Source organism: Lytechinus variegatus, chromosome 5 (assembly GCF_018143015.1).
Source record: "Lytechinus variegatus isolate NC3 chromosome 5, Lvar_3.0, whole genome shotgun sequence".
Classification (NCBI taxonomy): Eukaryota; Metazoa; Echinodermata; class Echinoidea; order Temnopleuroida; family Toxopneustidae; genus Lytechinus; species Lytechinus variegatus.
In genome coordinates, this window is record NC_054744.1 from 7,323,249 (window position 1) to 7,339,036 (window position 15,788).

The 15,788-nt window shown below is 37.1% G+C and overlaps 1 protein-coding gene across 3 annotated transcripts in view; it reads right to left on the reverse strand.

Annotated features, from left to right (window-relative positions):
* LOC121415173 (unconventional myosin-Ie-like) overlaps positions 1 to 15,788 on the reverse strand; it is a 111,873-nt gene that overhangs the window by 25,569 nt on the left and 70,516 nt on the right. For all 3 annotated transcript variants that reach the window (XM_041608319.1, XM_041608321.1, XM_041608320.1), the window contains exon 23: positions 950 to 1,098. In XM_041608319.1, the coding sequence (XP_041464253.1) occupies positions 950 to 1,098 (149 nt within the window). The remainder of the gene's footprint in view (positions 1 to 949; positions 1,099 to 15,788) is intronic.

A 15,788-nucleotide genomic window follows, 5' to 3' on the forward strand; every position in this document is an offset into this window, starting at 1 on the left:
ATTAACATTTATATAGCGCTTATTACAACAGTTTCTAAGCGCATTGGAAAGAGAAAAAAGAAGTAGCAAAATACAGTGAGAGAGAACAGGAAATGGAATTAAGAGGACTGCTTAATCAGGTAAGATTTGAGGAGTGTTTTGAAAGATTCAACAGTGGATGCATTACGGATGGGAGATGGGGAGATTGTTCCAGAGTTTAGGGGCAAGAGCAGAAAAAGCACAATCTCCATAACAGGTAAAAGTCCGAGGTCCTAGAGATAGTCGAAGGTGAGCAGTAGAAGAAGATCGGAGACGTTGAGTTGCAGAGGATGAGGGACAGAGAGAGATAAGATTTTGAAGGTAGGATGGAGGGAGACCATGGATGATTTCACAGTAAAGACTATAGAGAAATGAGAGAAGGTGGGGAGAGAAGACACAGCTGGAAAATTAATGATCCACCACTAAAATAAAAATACCTTGGGATATTAAAAACATGCAAAAAAATTCAAAAACTGAATTCTTTCCCTATTTTGCCATTTCTTTGAACATAATTAAGAAAGTCAACTTGTACTACAAAAAATGTCATGAGCTGGTCTCACCCAGAACTTGCAGGGAAACCTATTGTTTGCCTTTACATGATTTAGGATGAAAAGAAACCTGGAGATTCAAAGAGGGAATCATTCCTCATATAGTGTCAAAAAAAATTGGGTGCAATGGTGCAACTTTCACCATTAAATAAAAAGAATCATGGGATCCTTCACATTGAACAACTACAAATCAAAAACAATTGAAAATATGGGCCCTTATAACCAGAGTTGTTAAGGCTCAATCGATAAGTATCTGGACTTTGAACATGGTATGGGGTTCCAATCCCACCGCAGCACATGCATCCTTTGGCAAGGCATTCATCAATATTTACCACTCTCCACTATAAATGTTGATTATTATCATTATTGAAATTATTACTCACTTGAGTTGCGTGGGAGTCCGCTACCGATGCTAACGGTCAGTATCTTGCTGGACGGCTTGAGAAGGGCAATGTCACCCTGACCCTGAGCAAACCTGACTGTCCTTGTTCCTCCCCCACCCCATCCTTCCTTCTTCACTGTAAACTCAATCCTGAGGGATGAAGATAAGAAAGAAGTAGTAGTTAAGAGGAAGTAGCTGCAAGGAAACAACTAATGTGGAAGCATCGTGTAGTGGTTCTGACTCTTGTCTTGTATTCAGAAGGTCGTGTGTTGAATCCCAACCCGAGTTATATAAATCCTGAAAGCTAGCCACCAATGTAACAAAATTGATCAGGTCAGTTTCATAAAGCAAAAACAAAAACTTCTATCAACATTTGTTGATCATCAACAAATTGATGAAGCGTCATGATGTGGCGCTTGTAATCACAGGGTCGTGTGTTTGATTCCCACCGAAGCCTAGTGTCCTTCGGCAAGGCATCAATCCACACTTTGCCACTCTCCACCCAGGTGTTACATGGGTACCCGGTAGGATGTGAAAGCATGTAGTATGTAGTATGCCTAGCAATTGAGTCTTGGAACCCTTGTTGGAATGTTCCCCATGGAGTAGAGAAAGTGCATATATTGTGTGTGGGCATGCCAGGATCTGACAACTGGGGTAATGATATTTTACATGTAAAACACTTGAAAACACAAAGCATTAATCAATATATAAATGCCAATATCATCATTACTATATTCCACTTTTATACACAAATATGCATACTATTAACAGAAACTAGCTCAAATAATAGGCTTTGAAATAATAGGTCATAACATGTGATAAAATGCTGATAATAATTGGCTTTATTGTTTGAAATCATCAAAAGAACATTTACAATAACGTGAAGATAAAATACTAACGCAACATTGTAATATTTTGTCTTTGCTATAATACCACATTGATAAACTAAGACAATGTCTCTAAGAGGGCTATACAGAATTAATCAATAATTTTGGAATCCCTATTGTTCTGGTTGAATATAGAAAGAGTCCCCAATATAACATTACAATACAATTTTAATTTCAAAAGAGCTCAGAGATAATTAAGTTTCCTGAACTAATTTATAAAACGACACAACAATTTTATTTTACATTATTACAAACTGCTACTAAGCATATTAATTCTAACCTATCAAAAAAAGTATACAAAAAAAACAATTCAATCTTTCCATCCAACAAAAGGTCATAGTAAATAAAACTAATTCTCCAATAACTCCATTCTCATTTGATGTAATGCAGACAAAATCTTCCCCATCTAAAGTTATTCATCAAACAAACTGTCAGATACTTCTGTTTCACTTCTGATTACCTTGCTTTAACTACTCAAAATGTCATCTTTTATGGGGTTCAGAAAACAACTTATGTCAAAGATATCCCACTTTTTATTTTCAATAGTATTGTGTTAGCTCAAACGGTAAATACAAGATATTGAGTTTCACCTCCTGTTTTCATGAGTTGTCTCATCAATTTCAAATGTCACAGGTTGGGTTACAAATAGAGTGTATTAGGTGGCTTCTGTTCTGAATAAGTTTTCTAAATGTCACTACCGTTTTTGTTACTCTATTATCCGAGTATAGAAAAGCTTTCAGTTCAAGAACAGTACATTGTAAGTGATTGAAAGATACAAAAATGTAGGGGAGACCGGGGTTAGTTGGAACATGGGGTAAGTTGAAACATTGTAATTTTCTTTAACGCCTGTGAAATAAATTTATGCAATACTGCCCTCAATTTATTGCAATAATGATTCAACACTGTTGTAATATTAAAATCACTAAATTGAGGGCTGGATTGCATAAAATTATTTTACAGGCATTAAAGAAAATTGCAATGTTTCAACTTACCCCATGTTCCAACTAACCCCAGTCTCCCCTACCATTCATTGGGTGCATTCAATCAATATTTTATTTAAAAAAACACACTTGTTTTCAGAGATGTTTATTTGAAACCAGGCTCATGTTCCACCAATAGAAACATTTAAATCAAACACGAAGCAGTAGCTTTATATTACAGCACCTCAAATTTTCAACTTTTAAAATCTGGCCCGGTGCGTAACCCACAATGCAACATTCTGGGTAGTGCAGTTTTGTAACAGAGGCCCCTTTAAATGTTAACACCCAAATCCACCACTTACTACTAAATTCATATCACAATCAAGTTACCAAGTCCCATAAAAATTATGTTTTCTTTCAAAGCATTTCATTCTCGTAAAACATATCACTTTATTGACTGATTTATTTTCTTGTATTATCAATAGCTATCCCAAAGAGTCTAGCTATTTATAACACACAGTCAATGAGGGATCAAATACAAATACAAAAATATAGTGTTGGTCAGTTCGTTATCCTTTTAAACATGAAACGCTGAAAATGAAGTACTTTGGAAGGTGATTCTGCAGAACCGTGGTTGCCATGGAAGTCAAATAAATACATAGGAGATCTCCCCGGGCTTTTGACAAGCTCTCTGCAGTTCACAATGTTGTAGAACACTGTTCTGTATCATGACATAATCTTCAAAATGGCACAAATGATCTAGAATCTACATGGATAGTTTGTCCTTGTTAATGTCAACAAAATAATGATCCATAGGGCCTATTCCCTCTCAAGTGAATTACCCAACAAATTTTGTTTTCCAAATCATTCTAGTGCTCTTCTGTGACATTTGTCAGCTTACATTCTATGACTAAACGCAAACCTCAAAGGTTGAAATGCAAATGAATACTACAATGACTCTAATCAAATGCAATTTTGATCTTCAACATGTCAATCTAATAGCTTCATTTTCTTATTTTCAACAGAAATCAGGGAAATCTGATGAGAATTTGTAACTCCTTTCCTTACATATTATTGTGTGCTGAGAATTCTCCCCTCATAGAGTGAATGACATTTAGCTGGTTGCCAAAAGGCACTTCTTGAATCAAATCTTGAATACAATCACTCTCTATTTGCATACAAAAACAAAATTGTAACAGTATACTACACACACTGCAGACATTTTTTTTTCTCCTTCTTAAATGAAAGCAAGTATAAATCTTGAAAGCAAGCTGACAAAATAATGTTATTATACTAACAATGTTTGTTGATCATCACCATATTGTAGAAGCGTTGTGGTGTGTTGTAATCATGTATTCAATTCCCATCATGGCCTAGCATAGAAGGCAAGGTGTCAATCCATACTTTGCCACTCTCCACCCAGGTGTTACATGGGTACCTGGTAGGATGTGAAAGCTTGTAGTATGTCAAGCAATCGAATCTTCGGACTCTTGTTGGAATGCTCCCCAGGGAGTGGAGGAAGTGCATATATTGCGTGCGGGCATGCCAGGCCCTAATGACCATGGTAATGATAAATACAATGTAAAATGCTTAAAAACGTTGAGTAATAAGTGCTATATAAATGTAATTTATCATTATCAAATCTTATTTCATAAGTTCAATAAAGTTCAACATCATTTTGTAAATAGAAGCAATCTCTGTCAAGGAGATTGAAGAAGAAGACCTGGTAAAAGCAAAAAAACGATAGCCATTCTCTGATTAATCCTTTTCAACTTTTCCTGGAAAAATGGCTATACAACAAACTTTGACATGGAATTTCATTACTGTTTGCCTTTTGTATGCCAATGACACCCTGGGTACAAGATCACATGATCAAATTAGGATTAATGAGCAAGCCAACACTGCTGAATACACAAAACCACAGAGGATTCCGTGGATCCTAGGTACACGCTCAAAACCTGAATTCTCAACCACAATGTTCTATAAATGGGAACCAGTTAATATTAAGTGTCTATCTGATCTGTATGTCTCGTAGGATATGTAGGTTTAGGAAACATCATATTACATACAAGCCAAAGGGATGTCAGAGGGACTGTTTGGGTGGCGCCAACATTAAGTCAGGATCAATGCTTTCGTCATATCTGAATTCTGGTGGAATTTTTGTCCAAAAGATTAACCCAAGATCCAGATCATGAATCTAGAGATGACCAACTAGTAAATTTCTTTTATGAACGTGATCACGGACACAGACATGGTTATAGCAAGTCATTATTACGGTACATGTACATGACTTTCAATAAAACAGGGATGCAGTCCAGGCCAGTACTTCCGAGTCGCAAAGCCACTGGAGAAAACCTTTTCCATAGACTTTCTACACGTGGCTCGGGCCAAGGCCAGCATCAACTACATCCCTGCTCCCAAATATTAATGGACATATACAGATTACAAAATACAGGGATCATTTTGAATTGAATGAAAACCTTCAATCATAATCATCTTATTTTAATGCCCCTAACACATATTGTCAGCATAAAAGTCTGAAATATATCAAAATAAAAATTGTTTTTGCCATTGCAAAAAAAAACCAACCCCTTTTCCCATCTATCTCTTCCTTATACTACATTGCGCCTGAGTAAACCCTGTGTAACCTTGGCATTTGAGGTAAATGTGAAATTTATTTCAAGTAACTTCTTATAATGTGTCATAATAGTCCCTTTACCCAAGGTCACCAGGTAACACCTAAAAATATGCATCATAGATCTACATTTAAACAGTAAAGACCAATAAGGAAAAAGTGCTGTCTGCCAGAGGTGTGAGGCATGGCAACATTAAAAATAATATTCATTCCAACCTTGAAGGTCAGAGAAATTTAGTGAAATGCTAAGAATTGCTGGGGAAGTTGCATTATTGGAAATACAATTTCTGGCTTGCATCCGGTACATAAGAATGCATACTCGATATGAAAATAAGAAAGTCAGAAAAAAGATTAAAAAGGTTTAATACACAATTGGCTATGGTCCACTGACTTGTTGAGGGGGGTCCACTCTAGGAAATGATTCCTTTTGGCTATCCTTCGTTTAGCCCTTGTCTGTGGGTATTGTTCAATGATTCTTTGGCTCTGTGTATTGACATGAATGAAACTTGTTCCAGCATTTTGCTCCTGTATCAATTGCTATGTCAAAGGAATGTGTGCCAGGATGTATGTTTCAATTCCGCCAGTGAAACCGACTCCTGACCAACAAAAGCTATTACCTTATTACCAATGACGTATCAATGGTCGGCTTGGAGTCTGTTTGTTGCCATGAATGTAACATAAGGTTGGGCTTATTGGATTATCAGGGTGAGAGGAAGAGGATGGGGACAGATCTAAAGATGGGAACATTAACGCTTCAAATTATACGCACAGGGTCAATCGTTGCTGGAAGTGTATCACAGAATTCCTTAAAGATTGTTCTGTCTACAGTGTAGATGAATTTTCATGAACAAATTTAACACTATCATGGAGTGCGTCTGTACCTCCCCCCCCCCCCCCCCCCCGAGTTGTGCCTGCTCATGGTCAAAGGGGCTAGTGCAGGTGCATTTTGGCTATGACTCTGAGGCACACAACCAGTTGATGTCAACTTCCTAGGTTGAACCGTTCCAGCTCAAAGTTGTACAATACCCCCCCCCCATAGTTGAAGAGGCAAGTGAGGGGGTTCAATGGCAAGAAGGTTCTCATTGATGATCTCCTTTCCGTACCCCCATGCGATGTAGGAGAGGTTTGCATGGGTACACATTGGCTTCTGTCCATATGCTTTCCATTGTCCAAGCAACACTTGTTACTCTCTGCCCACTTCTTAAGTCTTGATAGGTGTCTCGTTCCATTAAAGAATAGGAAAACCAAGGTATGTCAAAAATAGCAAGACTAGATGACCCTGATAAATCTGATTCGTGTTCAGGAAGGTGAGAAAGTGTCAGTATTAAGATTATATGTCGTAATGGCTGAATGGAATGAATTCATGTAATAAAATATGCAATCTTTGAAATAGTCAGTCTGAAAACATTTTATAAAATTATCCGACTATCTATTTTTCATTAAAAAACAAGAATTAAAAACAAATCAGAGTTTTATTTAATCCCATCTTTATAATTAGGCCAAAAAAAAGGAAAATTGCCAAAATATATTGTTTTTTATACAGGGATGCAATATATTCCACCATTCTTACAATTACCTACAATCTTCAACACACCCGAGCAGGACCATAGCACTGCACGTTAGTATGTCAATGAAATGACCTTATATTTCTATTTCCATGTCCTGCATAAGCACCCACTATCCTGTCAAATATCGGATCTCACATCTTCACGTGACCATCAGGTTAATGACCTTTAGATCAACATACAAATGACATTCTTCATAGCCTTCTCTGATTTCAGCATCTAAGAACCAACCCAAACTCAGTGAGGGGATGCGAAACACCCCGTGTCCCTCAACCACTGACAGGTCCTATATTTTACAACTTAAAGGATTCGTCAGGACGGAGCGTGTGATCCTTGCCATCGCAATTACGTCCAATTAACTTGACAGGATGAACTTCACACATTCCCCGATCACACTCGTCAGGCCGTGAGTCATGTTTCAGCGCTTCCACAGATGATGCCGTCGATGGAGGCTACCCTTAGCCTGGCAACGGGTACGGACCTCCATGTGCTGCTGTCGCGACCTCCTGCAGCAATGCCTGGAGATGGTAATCTTGAGCAATGCAACATCTTCATCGGTGATTAATTCAAGAGAAGACATACTTGGACACCCTCAGCTGTTTCCACTTCAAGATATAGTCAATCCCCCCAATTTTTTACTAATTCCTTGAAAGATAGATGGAAGATACACAGATTCAGGATTAATGGCAGTTGTCGGACATCTGCCCATTAATCGAAAACTTCCACAAGGGCAGCACAAGAAACAGATGATTCTATCAGCGAATCTTGTCTTGACATAATACCCTGTGACAGGCTGGAAATACGCTATAGCTCTGACATCCTTATTTGTTCTTGATAATAAGACATCCTTGTTTGTTCTGGAGAACAAAGCTTCTCAGAAATATGATTTTGGATCAACTGAAACCAGGGTCACAAGACGGGTATTAATCATAATAACTTGTCAAACTTCCCTCCAAACACATCTCCTCCCTTTCCAGTTACATTCAATAATTTTTTTAACAGTTTATATCACTGAAATAAGTGTTAGAAAAGCAAAAGAACTAAAAATAGCTATCAGATATTACAAAATTGCTATCATTGTAAAAAAAAGATTTATACACATCACAAAGATAGCCAACAATGACTTTGTACAGGAAATTTAATTTCCAACACAAGATAAAATTACAAATCTACTAGTATTGGATCAAATGAACAAGTCCGGGATATGAAGGGTTTTTTTTTCAAGAACAGAAAGGAATTTGTATTATATATCTCAATATCCAATTTGCTAAGTAATACACCAAGAGCACAAGCTGAGTTGTCTACAATATCCAAATTAAATAACTCGATTGTAGGCAAGCTTACACTTTTATTAGTGAAGACAGCTGAATCAGGTAATTAAGTTAGCTATAAATCTAGAGCTTACATTTGATCTAACATTTATATAATTCAGCTAATGAGTCTGTCAATTCTTTTAAACTTTGATAGCTCAAAACCCTAATTGTGACACTTGAGATCCTTATACAGTGGTGCTAAAAAAATAGTGAACCCCATCAGAAAATGAATGTGCACTAATAGAGTTCAAATACATGCCCAGGGGGGCCACTTCCATTGACGAGTGGATACCATGCGCGACCATAGGGTCTCGAAAAGCACCCTGAACACATATTTTCCATATTCTGAAAATGCACCCCTTAACAAGTAGTGGCATGTGAAACCATACCCTTAACAAATATTGGAAACAAAAAAATACTCTAAACAAGAATCCCCCCCCCCCCCGGAATACATGCCATGTGTGAAGTCAGGTGATAAAATATTGGATTCCAAATTTCCATAGACTTTGTTTCTCTTGGTTCGCCGAATATTGTAGAGTTCTTGTCTACATTCAACACTCCGCATAAATGAGTATTTTGTGGTGGGGTTTACTACACGTAACTTGTCAACAAAACTATATCTGCTTTCAGCAATACAGCAACAAACTAACAATGACAGTTAGATGTTTATTTAGAGCTGGAATAGAAAATATTGAAATTTGAATTAAAATCCCATATTTAAATAAATTCAAAGCTTAAAATCAGAATTGATTTTAACACTGGATGTTATCTACTCTGATGACCCAATTGTCCAATAAAGTCATGCACAACATATCAAATCTAATCTACATTTTGATGAGATATAAACTCTTTGAATTTGTTTTCACCAAATTTAATTAACCCTAGTGGTCCTTCTTTATGAGTCAGTTGGTTTGCACAGGAAACGTCTGTCTCCCTCGATTGTCCACAACCCCTCTCGTCTCAATCGACCACCAAACAAAACAAGCTCGCCTTCATTAAGATGATAATATATTTCCTTCTCAAACACCATACTGAGTTGAACACTTTGCCACATTTGAATGCATACTCTTTATGTCCAAAAGGTTGTACAGAAACAATCATAAAAGATATTTATTTCAGAATCATCGGACACATACCTGTATACAATGGAGCTATTTTTTTATTATCTCATCTACATGATAAAAAAACGAGCAAGATGGTTTTTTTTACATTTCTTAACAGTTTATTTTTTTTTCAGGTCTTTTTTTTTTGTCTGTATTCTGTATATTTGTAATTTGTGATTAGGTATATACTACATAGCCCCTATTTGTACATATGTATGTTAGGTTTGAAGCCAGCCCAAATGCTGTTTTTGGAGCCACCTCCACGCCTATGATTTGAAGTTGCCTCAAGATCAGTAAACCCTATACATGTACATGGCCCATGGCCTGAAATTGTGTGTCTAAGCTTGGGCCAGCTTCATGTTGCCTATTCATGTGACACGAGTCACTTTACTTTTAACATAAACATCGCGCACTGCTTTTATCTATAATTACTGTTTTCTATCACGTCACTTGCGCCTTTAAACCGGCCTGAGTCCACTGAGGGGCGTTACACATACCGATTACAGGACTGAGGCTGGACGCCTGTTTAAAACCACATCTAGCAGTGGACCGGCAAACCGGCGTAAGTCCAGCTTTTTCAAAAGGAAGGGGGGACACACATGTCGAACCACCCCCAAGCCTGGACTCAGTCTACTTTCGACTCATATACATTTAGGGACCTTAGATTGAAGTTTGATCGATATCATTTGTATACAATCCTTTCCTGATACTGTCTCATTTTAAAATAATCAATAGAAATAGGAAATATGGAAATATTTTTCTTTTTTTCAGAAACAAGAATAAACATAATACAGAATGAAAATGAAAATTTCAACAATATATGATGCAAGCAAGTTACATATCAATGCTCATAACAGTGGTTAAAACAGTTACAAGATTTCCTCATACTGGTAAAAGGTGCTCTGAAAGACATATAAGTATCAAGGAATCTCCGTCTTTCAACTAAGAGGAAATTCCTTTACCACTCCACACTTTGATACTTCCTGAAACTCTAATGAAGTGTCTCACACCAATCAACACAACGGGTTAATCAAGTTTGGTAATGTCTCTGGTCAAACTGTGGCCAAACATCCAAGCGGTCAATTAGATTATTCTAGTTCCCATCAGTCTGGGACGGTACTCGAGCTTTGTAGAAGAGAGAGACACAATTCTTCAGAACACAGACTAATTGACTTTACTCAGAGTTGTAAACATAGCTTTCCTCAAGTCAAAATAAATCTGAGTTGCTCATCAAATTGGCAACAATCAATTAATTTTCTATTCGTTTTCAAGAGAGTTAATTACCAGTAGAGGAATACAATATAAATATATACAATGGGTGACAGGACACATGCCCCTGCGACATTTGGTCCTGACTTAATATCTCAGAGGGCATAGGGTTAGATTTAGGAATGTACATGTAATATAGTTTTTGCTCAGAATAGTGCAAACGTAAAGATTAGGGTTATTTACATACATATCTATTTGGAGGTTAGGTTCTAGGTTTGGCTTAACATGCAGATTTTCGTGAGGAGCAATTGTCACCGGAGCAAATGTCCTGGAACCATACAATGTAGCATTTAGACTAAGGCATGGTGACAGTCAGATTGAGAGAAAAATACAGACGGGCAAAGGGGGATTCCCTTATAAGTTGCATAAGAACTTGCCCACGGTTTCAATAAACAAAACAGTTCAATGCAGAAAAGTAACCAAAGTGTCCCAAAACTGAAAATACACCCCTGAATCATTAGATATGGGATCTCATGATTGAAGCGCTGTTATGAAACAAGTTAGGGCTCTGTGTAACACAAAAGTTGCAATCAATCGCTCAATGGTAAAAGCCACAAAGAATCGTTGCACGGAAATTCGTTCAGAACACTGACCAGGAACCAATCAGCATGGTTCTTTCATACTTGCAACCCATCGCACACCTCTGTGTAAAAGGAGCCCAGAAGTTTGGTCTTGACTTTGGGTTCATAATCTTTCTGACTGGTAAACCGTTTATGATGGCTGACTGTCATGAACAGAAAAAAAAAGTAAAGGCCTATAGATCTACTGTATTTTATTCAATGGCTGCACATTAATTTAAAATAAAAGAATATGTTAATAATAATAAATGAAATACATCTTAGGCTTTCACTGTTTTGTAATACCTCAAGTCCTTAAAATCCCACCCACGAAGCACAGCCACAATGCGAATCATTCAGTTTCGATTTCCTACTTCAAGTTTTAAATAACTCTGACCCCCTTTCTTCAAAGGACGTGTGGTTTGATCGGGTCACCCTACATGTGTCATCGTAATACAAACACTCTACACAAATACATATCAAAGTGATTTAACATCAGGAAGATGATGAGTAATGAACGATCTATGACTTCATCTTCTTGTTCTAACATTCCTTAGGAAAAACCAAAGATAAGGATGAGTCACTTGGATTGAATCGGAAGCAGAAGAACATCCACAGCATCTTGGGAAAAACTATCATTATTTTAGGCTTAGAGGCCTCATGAAATCACAAGTGGAGTGTATCACAAGGCATCTTGTCACCGACTCTATTTGCTCTGAGCCAATAACATGCAAGGATTTCAGTAGCTTATAACTAAGAGTAAGTGAAAAATGCTGACTGTTTGTTTTATGGAAAGCTCCCCTGGCCTTGATTAGTGCATCTTTGGTCATGCTCTTCTTACACGGATTTCCATTTAGATCCGGATTCTGGAGATAGGAGTCAGCAATGCCTCTGAGGCCAACAGAAACACATAAAGAAGCTTTTTCTTAGAGACTTCCGAAAATTGCTGCCAGTAAGAGACTGCCCTCTACACAACCATGAGGCCTTTAACCATCCTTCAAACAAGGCCATGGGAAGCAGTTCATGATATAAGTAGTCAGTGACTTACACTGACTGTTGTTATAAGCTACTGAAATTCTTGCATTTGATTGGCTGAGAACAGAAGAAACCACTGACAATACTTTTCCTGAAACCCTCCCCTGGACTTGATGTTAACATTATCTGGATGCATGTTTGAGAAAGAAAGGGGTTATCATTTTCCGGTTCCCTGAGAGAGTTCAAAGGAAGATCAATAAACCAGGTTTCCTGTCTCTGCTATTTAAGAGGAGGATCTATAGACCCTGGGGAAAGTCAACGTGTGGGGAAAAATATGGAAGAACTTCTGAACACAATATATCTATAAGAACATGAGGAGCTCTAATGAACTTTAAAAAGGAGAGATTCTATCTCAAGGATTTGGGGTGAAAAGGAATAGAACAGAGAGTCATGCTGAAGAGGCACATGCATGATTAATATCATTAGCACACACAGAGGAAATCAATAAAGGAGAATAGGGTCAATCTAGATATCCGGCATTCAAAATCCTGGAAATCAATGAAGGGGTAAAAGGGGTTGGCAATGACATTTCCTCGCTTAAGAATTCAAAACAAGAGAGGATGAAGGCATATTTGGGTCAAGTCCAGGTGATGAGATCCAGTGAAAAGAGGCTACAAGCGTTAAGGATCAATCTAAATCCATGAAAGTCACAGTTCCGGAGAAACAGGAACACTTTCCTCTGGGATGCCTGCCCCAGGGTTCAAAGCCCCATATGCCGTGTTTGGACATGGGATTAACTGCATCCTTTGAACCTCAGAAAGTTTACTTCCTCAGCTAGAGTTTAAGCAAGTGGTACTATTCAACAGCAGAGCTAATTTATTAGTGCATTGCCTGAAGACCTTGCTGCTATATAAGGGAAGGGATAGTTTACACAACATAAGTAGATGTACTGCCTGGGAGAGCTAATTTATTAGTGCGTTGCCTGAAGAATTTACTGCTATATTAGGGAAGGGAATATTTTACACAAGATAAAGCTACTTCTGGGACCTCTTTTTCTTTAGCCTTTCTCCTTTCATACAAATAAGTTTATTACAAAGATTAAATTCTCCTCTAAACTGGTAGTGGTAGATACAGACTATATAGATATATTTCAATATTTTAACAGATGCATCTATGGATTGTGTACACAACTTACATGTAAGAATCTGTTATACATTCCGACAGCTGTATTTCATACTAATTGGTGATGAGCAACTCTTAGACCGAAATTTGTCAGAGCGGAAAGCATGAGCAAGGTTAATAAGGGTCAACGTGGGTGTCTTATTTGAATATACACTTTGAGAAACTGATGATTAAAATGGAAAGTGACAGCTGTTTTCATATCATTGTGTTTCTCTCTGCATCTTTTGGGGTTTATACTATTAATACGATATAAACTACAGTGTTATTCACACTACAAAACATTTGGCTGGAAATACAATTTGTAATGTATGTATGTACCTTTTGGATTTCTGAAATAACCTGTAACACTGATCTACAGTAGAGTGAATCTACATCGACACAAAAAATTATTTGTCAAAAGACGTTTTGAGTGGCATTTATTTTTTCAAAAAAGAAGTTACATGGTAAATTGCGATGCAATAATAAGACAATCATTCTCATTGAAGAAATACAAAAATGGGAAAAATTCAAGCAGTGCAGGTAAAGGACTAGAAGTCTGAAGTGAGTAATCAAAATTAAGGATGTTATGCAACTTTCTTTTAAGAATACTCACTTTTGCCCATGAGAAGATTACATCACATTATACCTTTCTAACTTCATTTAGGGGGGCTTTTCCTACGTATAATTAAATGCCTAAAGAAACACCTCCAACTTAAGATTACAAATTGCTGTGTGAACGCTTCTCAAGAGAGAAGACCTATCGTTTTTTGCCCTGAAGGAAGGAATGCGTAATTAAAGACCATTTTCAGAGATTAAGTGTGAGCTGCATTCAAAATAAAATCGTTTCATTTTCAAATGCAATTAAGAGTAGGAAAACTTAATTAGGATATGGATATCTGTGTCGCATTTAATCTAGCCTGGTTCATTGCCATTCTTGGCACAATGCTTGCCAGAGTCAGAGGATGTAGTGATAATAAGAAATGAAAATTACGAATATGTAATTAGTAAAAGCGAGCTGCAAGCTTTCAGTCAAATAAGCAGGACATATCACAGTGTTCCATTTCATATTTGACTTGACAAGACTTAACAAATTGCTCACAATTTCTATAAGACATTCACTATCCGCCAATAAAATCATAGGTTTTGGCAGCAAATTGCAAATTTGCCATTATTTTATAACAAATTTTATGAATCAGGGCCAGTTTATGTGAAGCATTAGCAACATAAGATCACTGATCTATTAAAGTAAAGTATCAAATGATCAGCCTTCATTATAAATATAGATGTATCATCTGTCACGATATGATAATAATAATAATAATCATAATAATATGCAACATTTATATAGCACTTAATACAAATGTTTCTAAGTGCTGCATACTATTACCCCAGCTTTAGCACAGCTATCCTCAATGGATGCTCGAGCATTCAAGGAATTCCTTCCTACCAGGTACCCATTTATTACACCTGAATAGAGAGTGGCACTTGTAGATAAACGCCTTGCCAATGGATGCAAGTGTTGCAGTGGGATTTGGACCCCTGACCTTGTGGTTCAAATTCCAGAGACTTTATATCCACCGAGTTTCAGTCCATTTACTGAAATCTGCAAAATTTGGGAACTACAGCTTTGGACCCCTGCAGGGGTATAAAAGTCAGTCCTGCTAGCATGTGAAAGTTATTTATTTGGTATGTGTTATCAAGCAAAGATACTTTTGGGAAAAAATATCCAAGTAAATGCTCTTTGTTGCTGTTTTGGCTTTTAATTGGGGTCATCATGCAAAGAGTGACTATTTCTTGAAGTCAAGAAAATATTGAAGCAGTTCACAGCATTGTCAATATCCCTATGGACTTCCATCCAACAAACATAATCTTTTGAACATGATGTAAGCAAGATTTTCCTTGAAAATGTGAAAAGTACAATCAGGAATGCCAACAAATATTTTGCTATTTCATTTCAATACTTTAATTTGTTTATTTTTTGTTGTTATGGCAACCTCAGTGAGTCAGAAAAAAGGAGGCCCTCCAGTGATTCCTACGAATTGCATACTTCCACAATCATAAAAATAGCTTTGATAAATCAAAAATCTTATTTGATTTCCTTCCAAGTGAGTTACAGTAACTCTATACAGCCTTTGGGGGGAAAATTGTTTGCCAAATTATTTCTTGAAATGTAATTCCCTTTTTAATACTAAAAATAAATGGTTCCGCTCTTCTATGGCAAGTTTCCTAAATAAAAAAAAAGTCCAAAATTCTGATATGACGCTTGTGATGAAGAGATTGATCAGGGTTTACAAATATCAACCAAAATGTTGCATTTCCTCTGTCTGTAAAAGTATGTCATGCAAAATTAAAGAATGACACATACTGACTGAGCGGTGTTGGCTCAGTTGGTAACGCATCAGCCCGTCGAACCAAAGATCGTGGGTTCGAGCCTACCCCGGACGGATGACTGAAG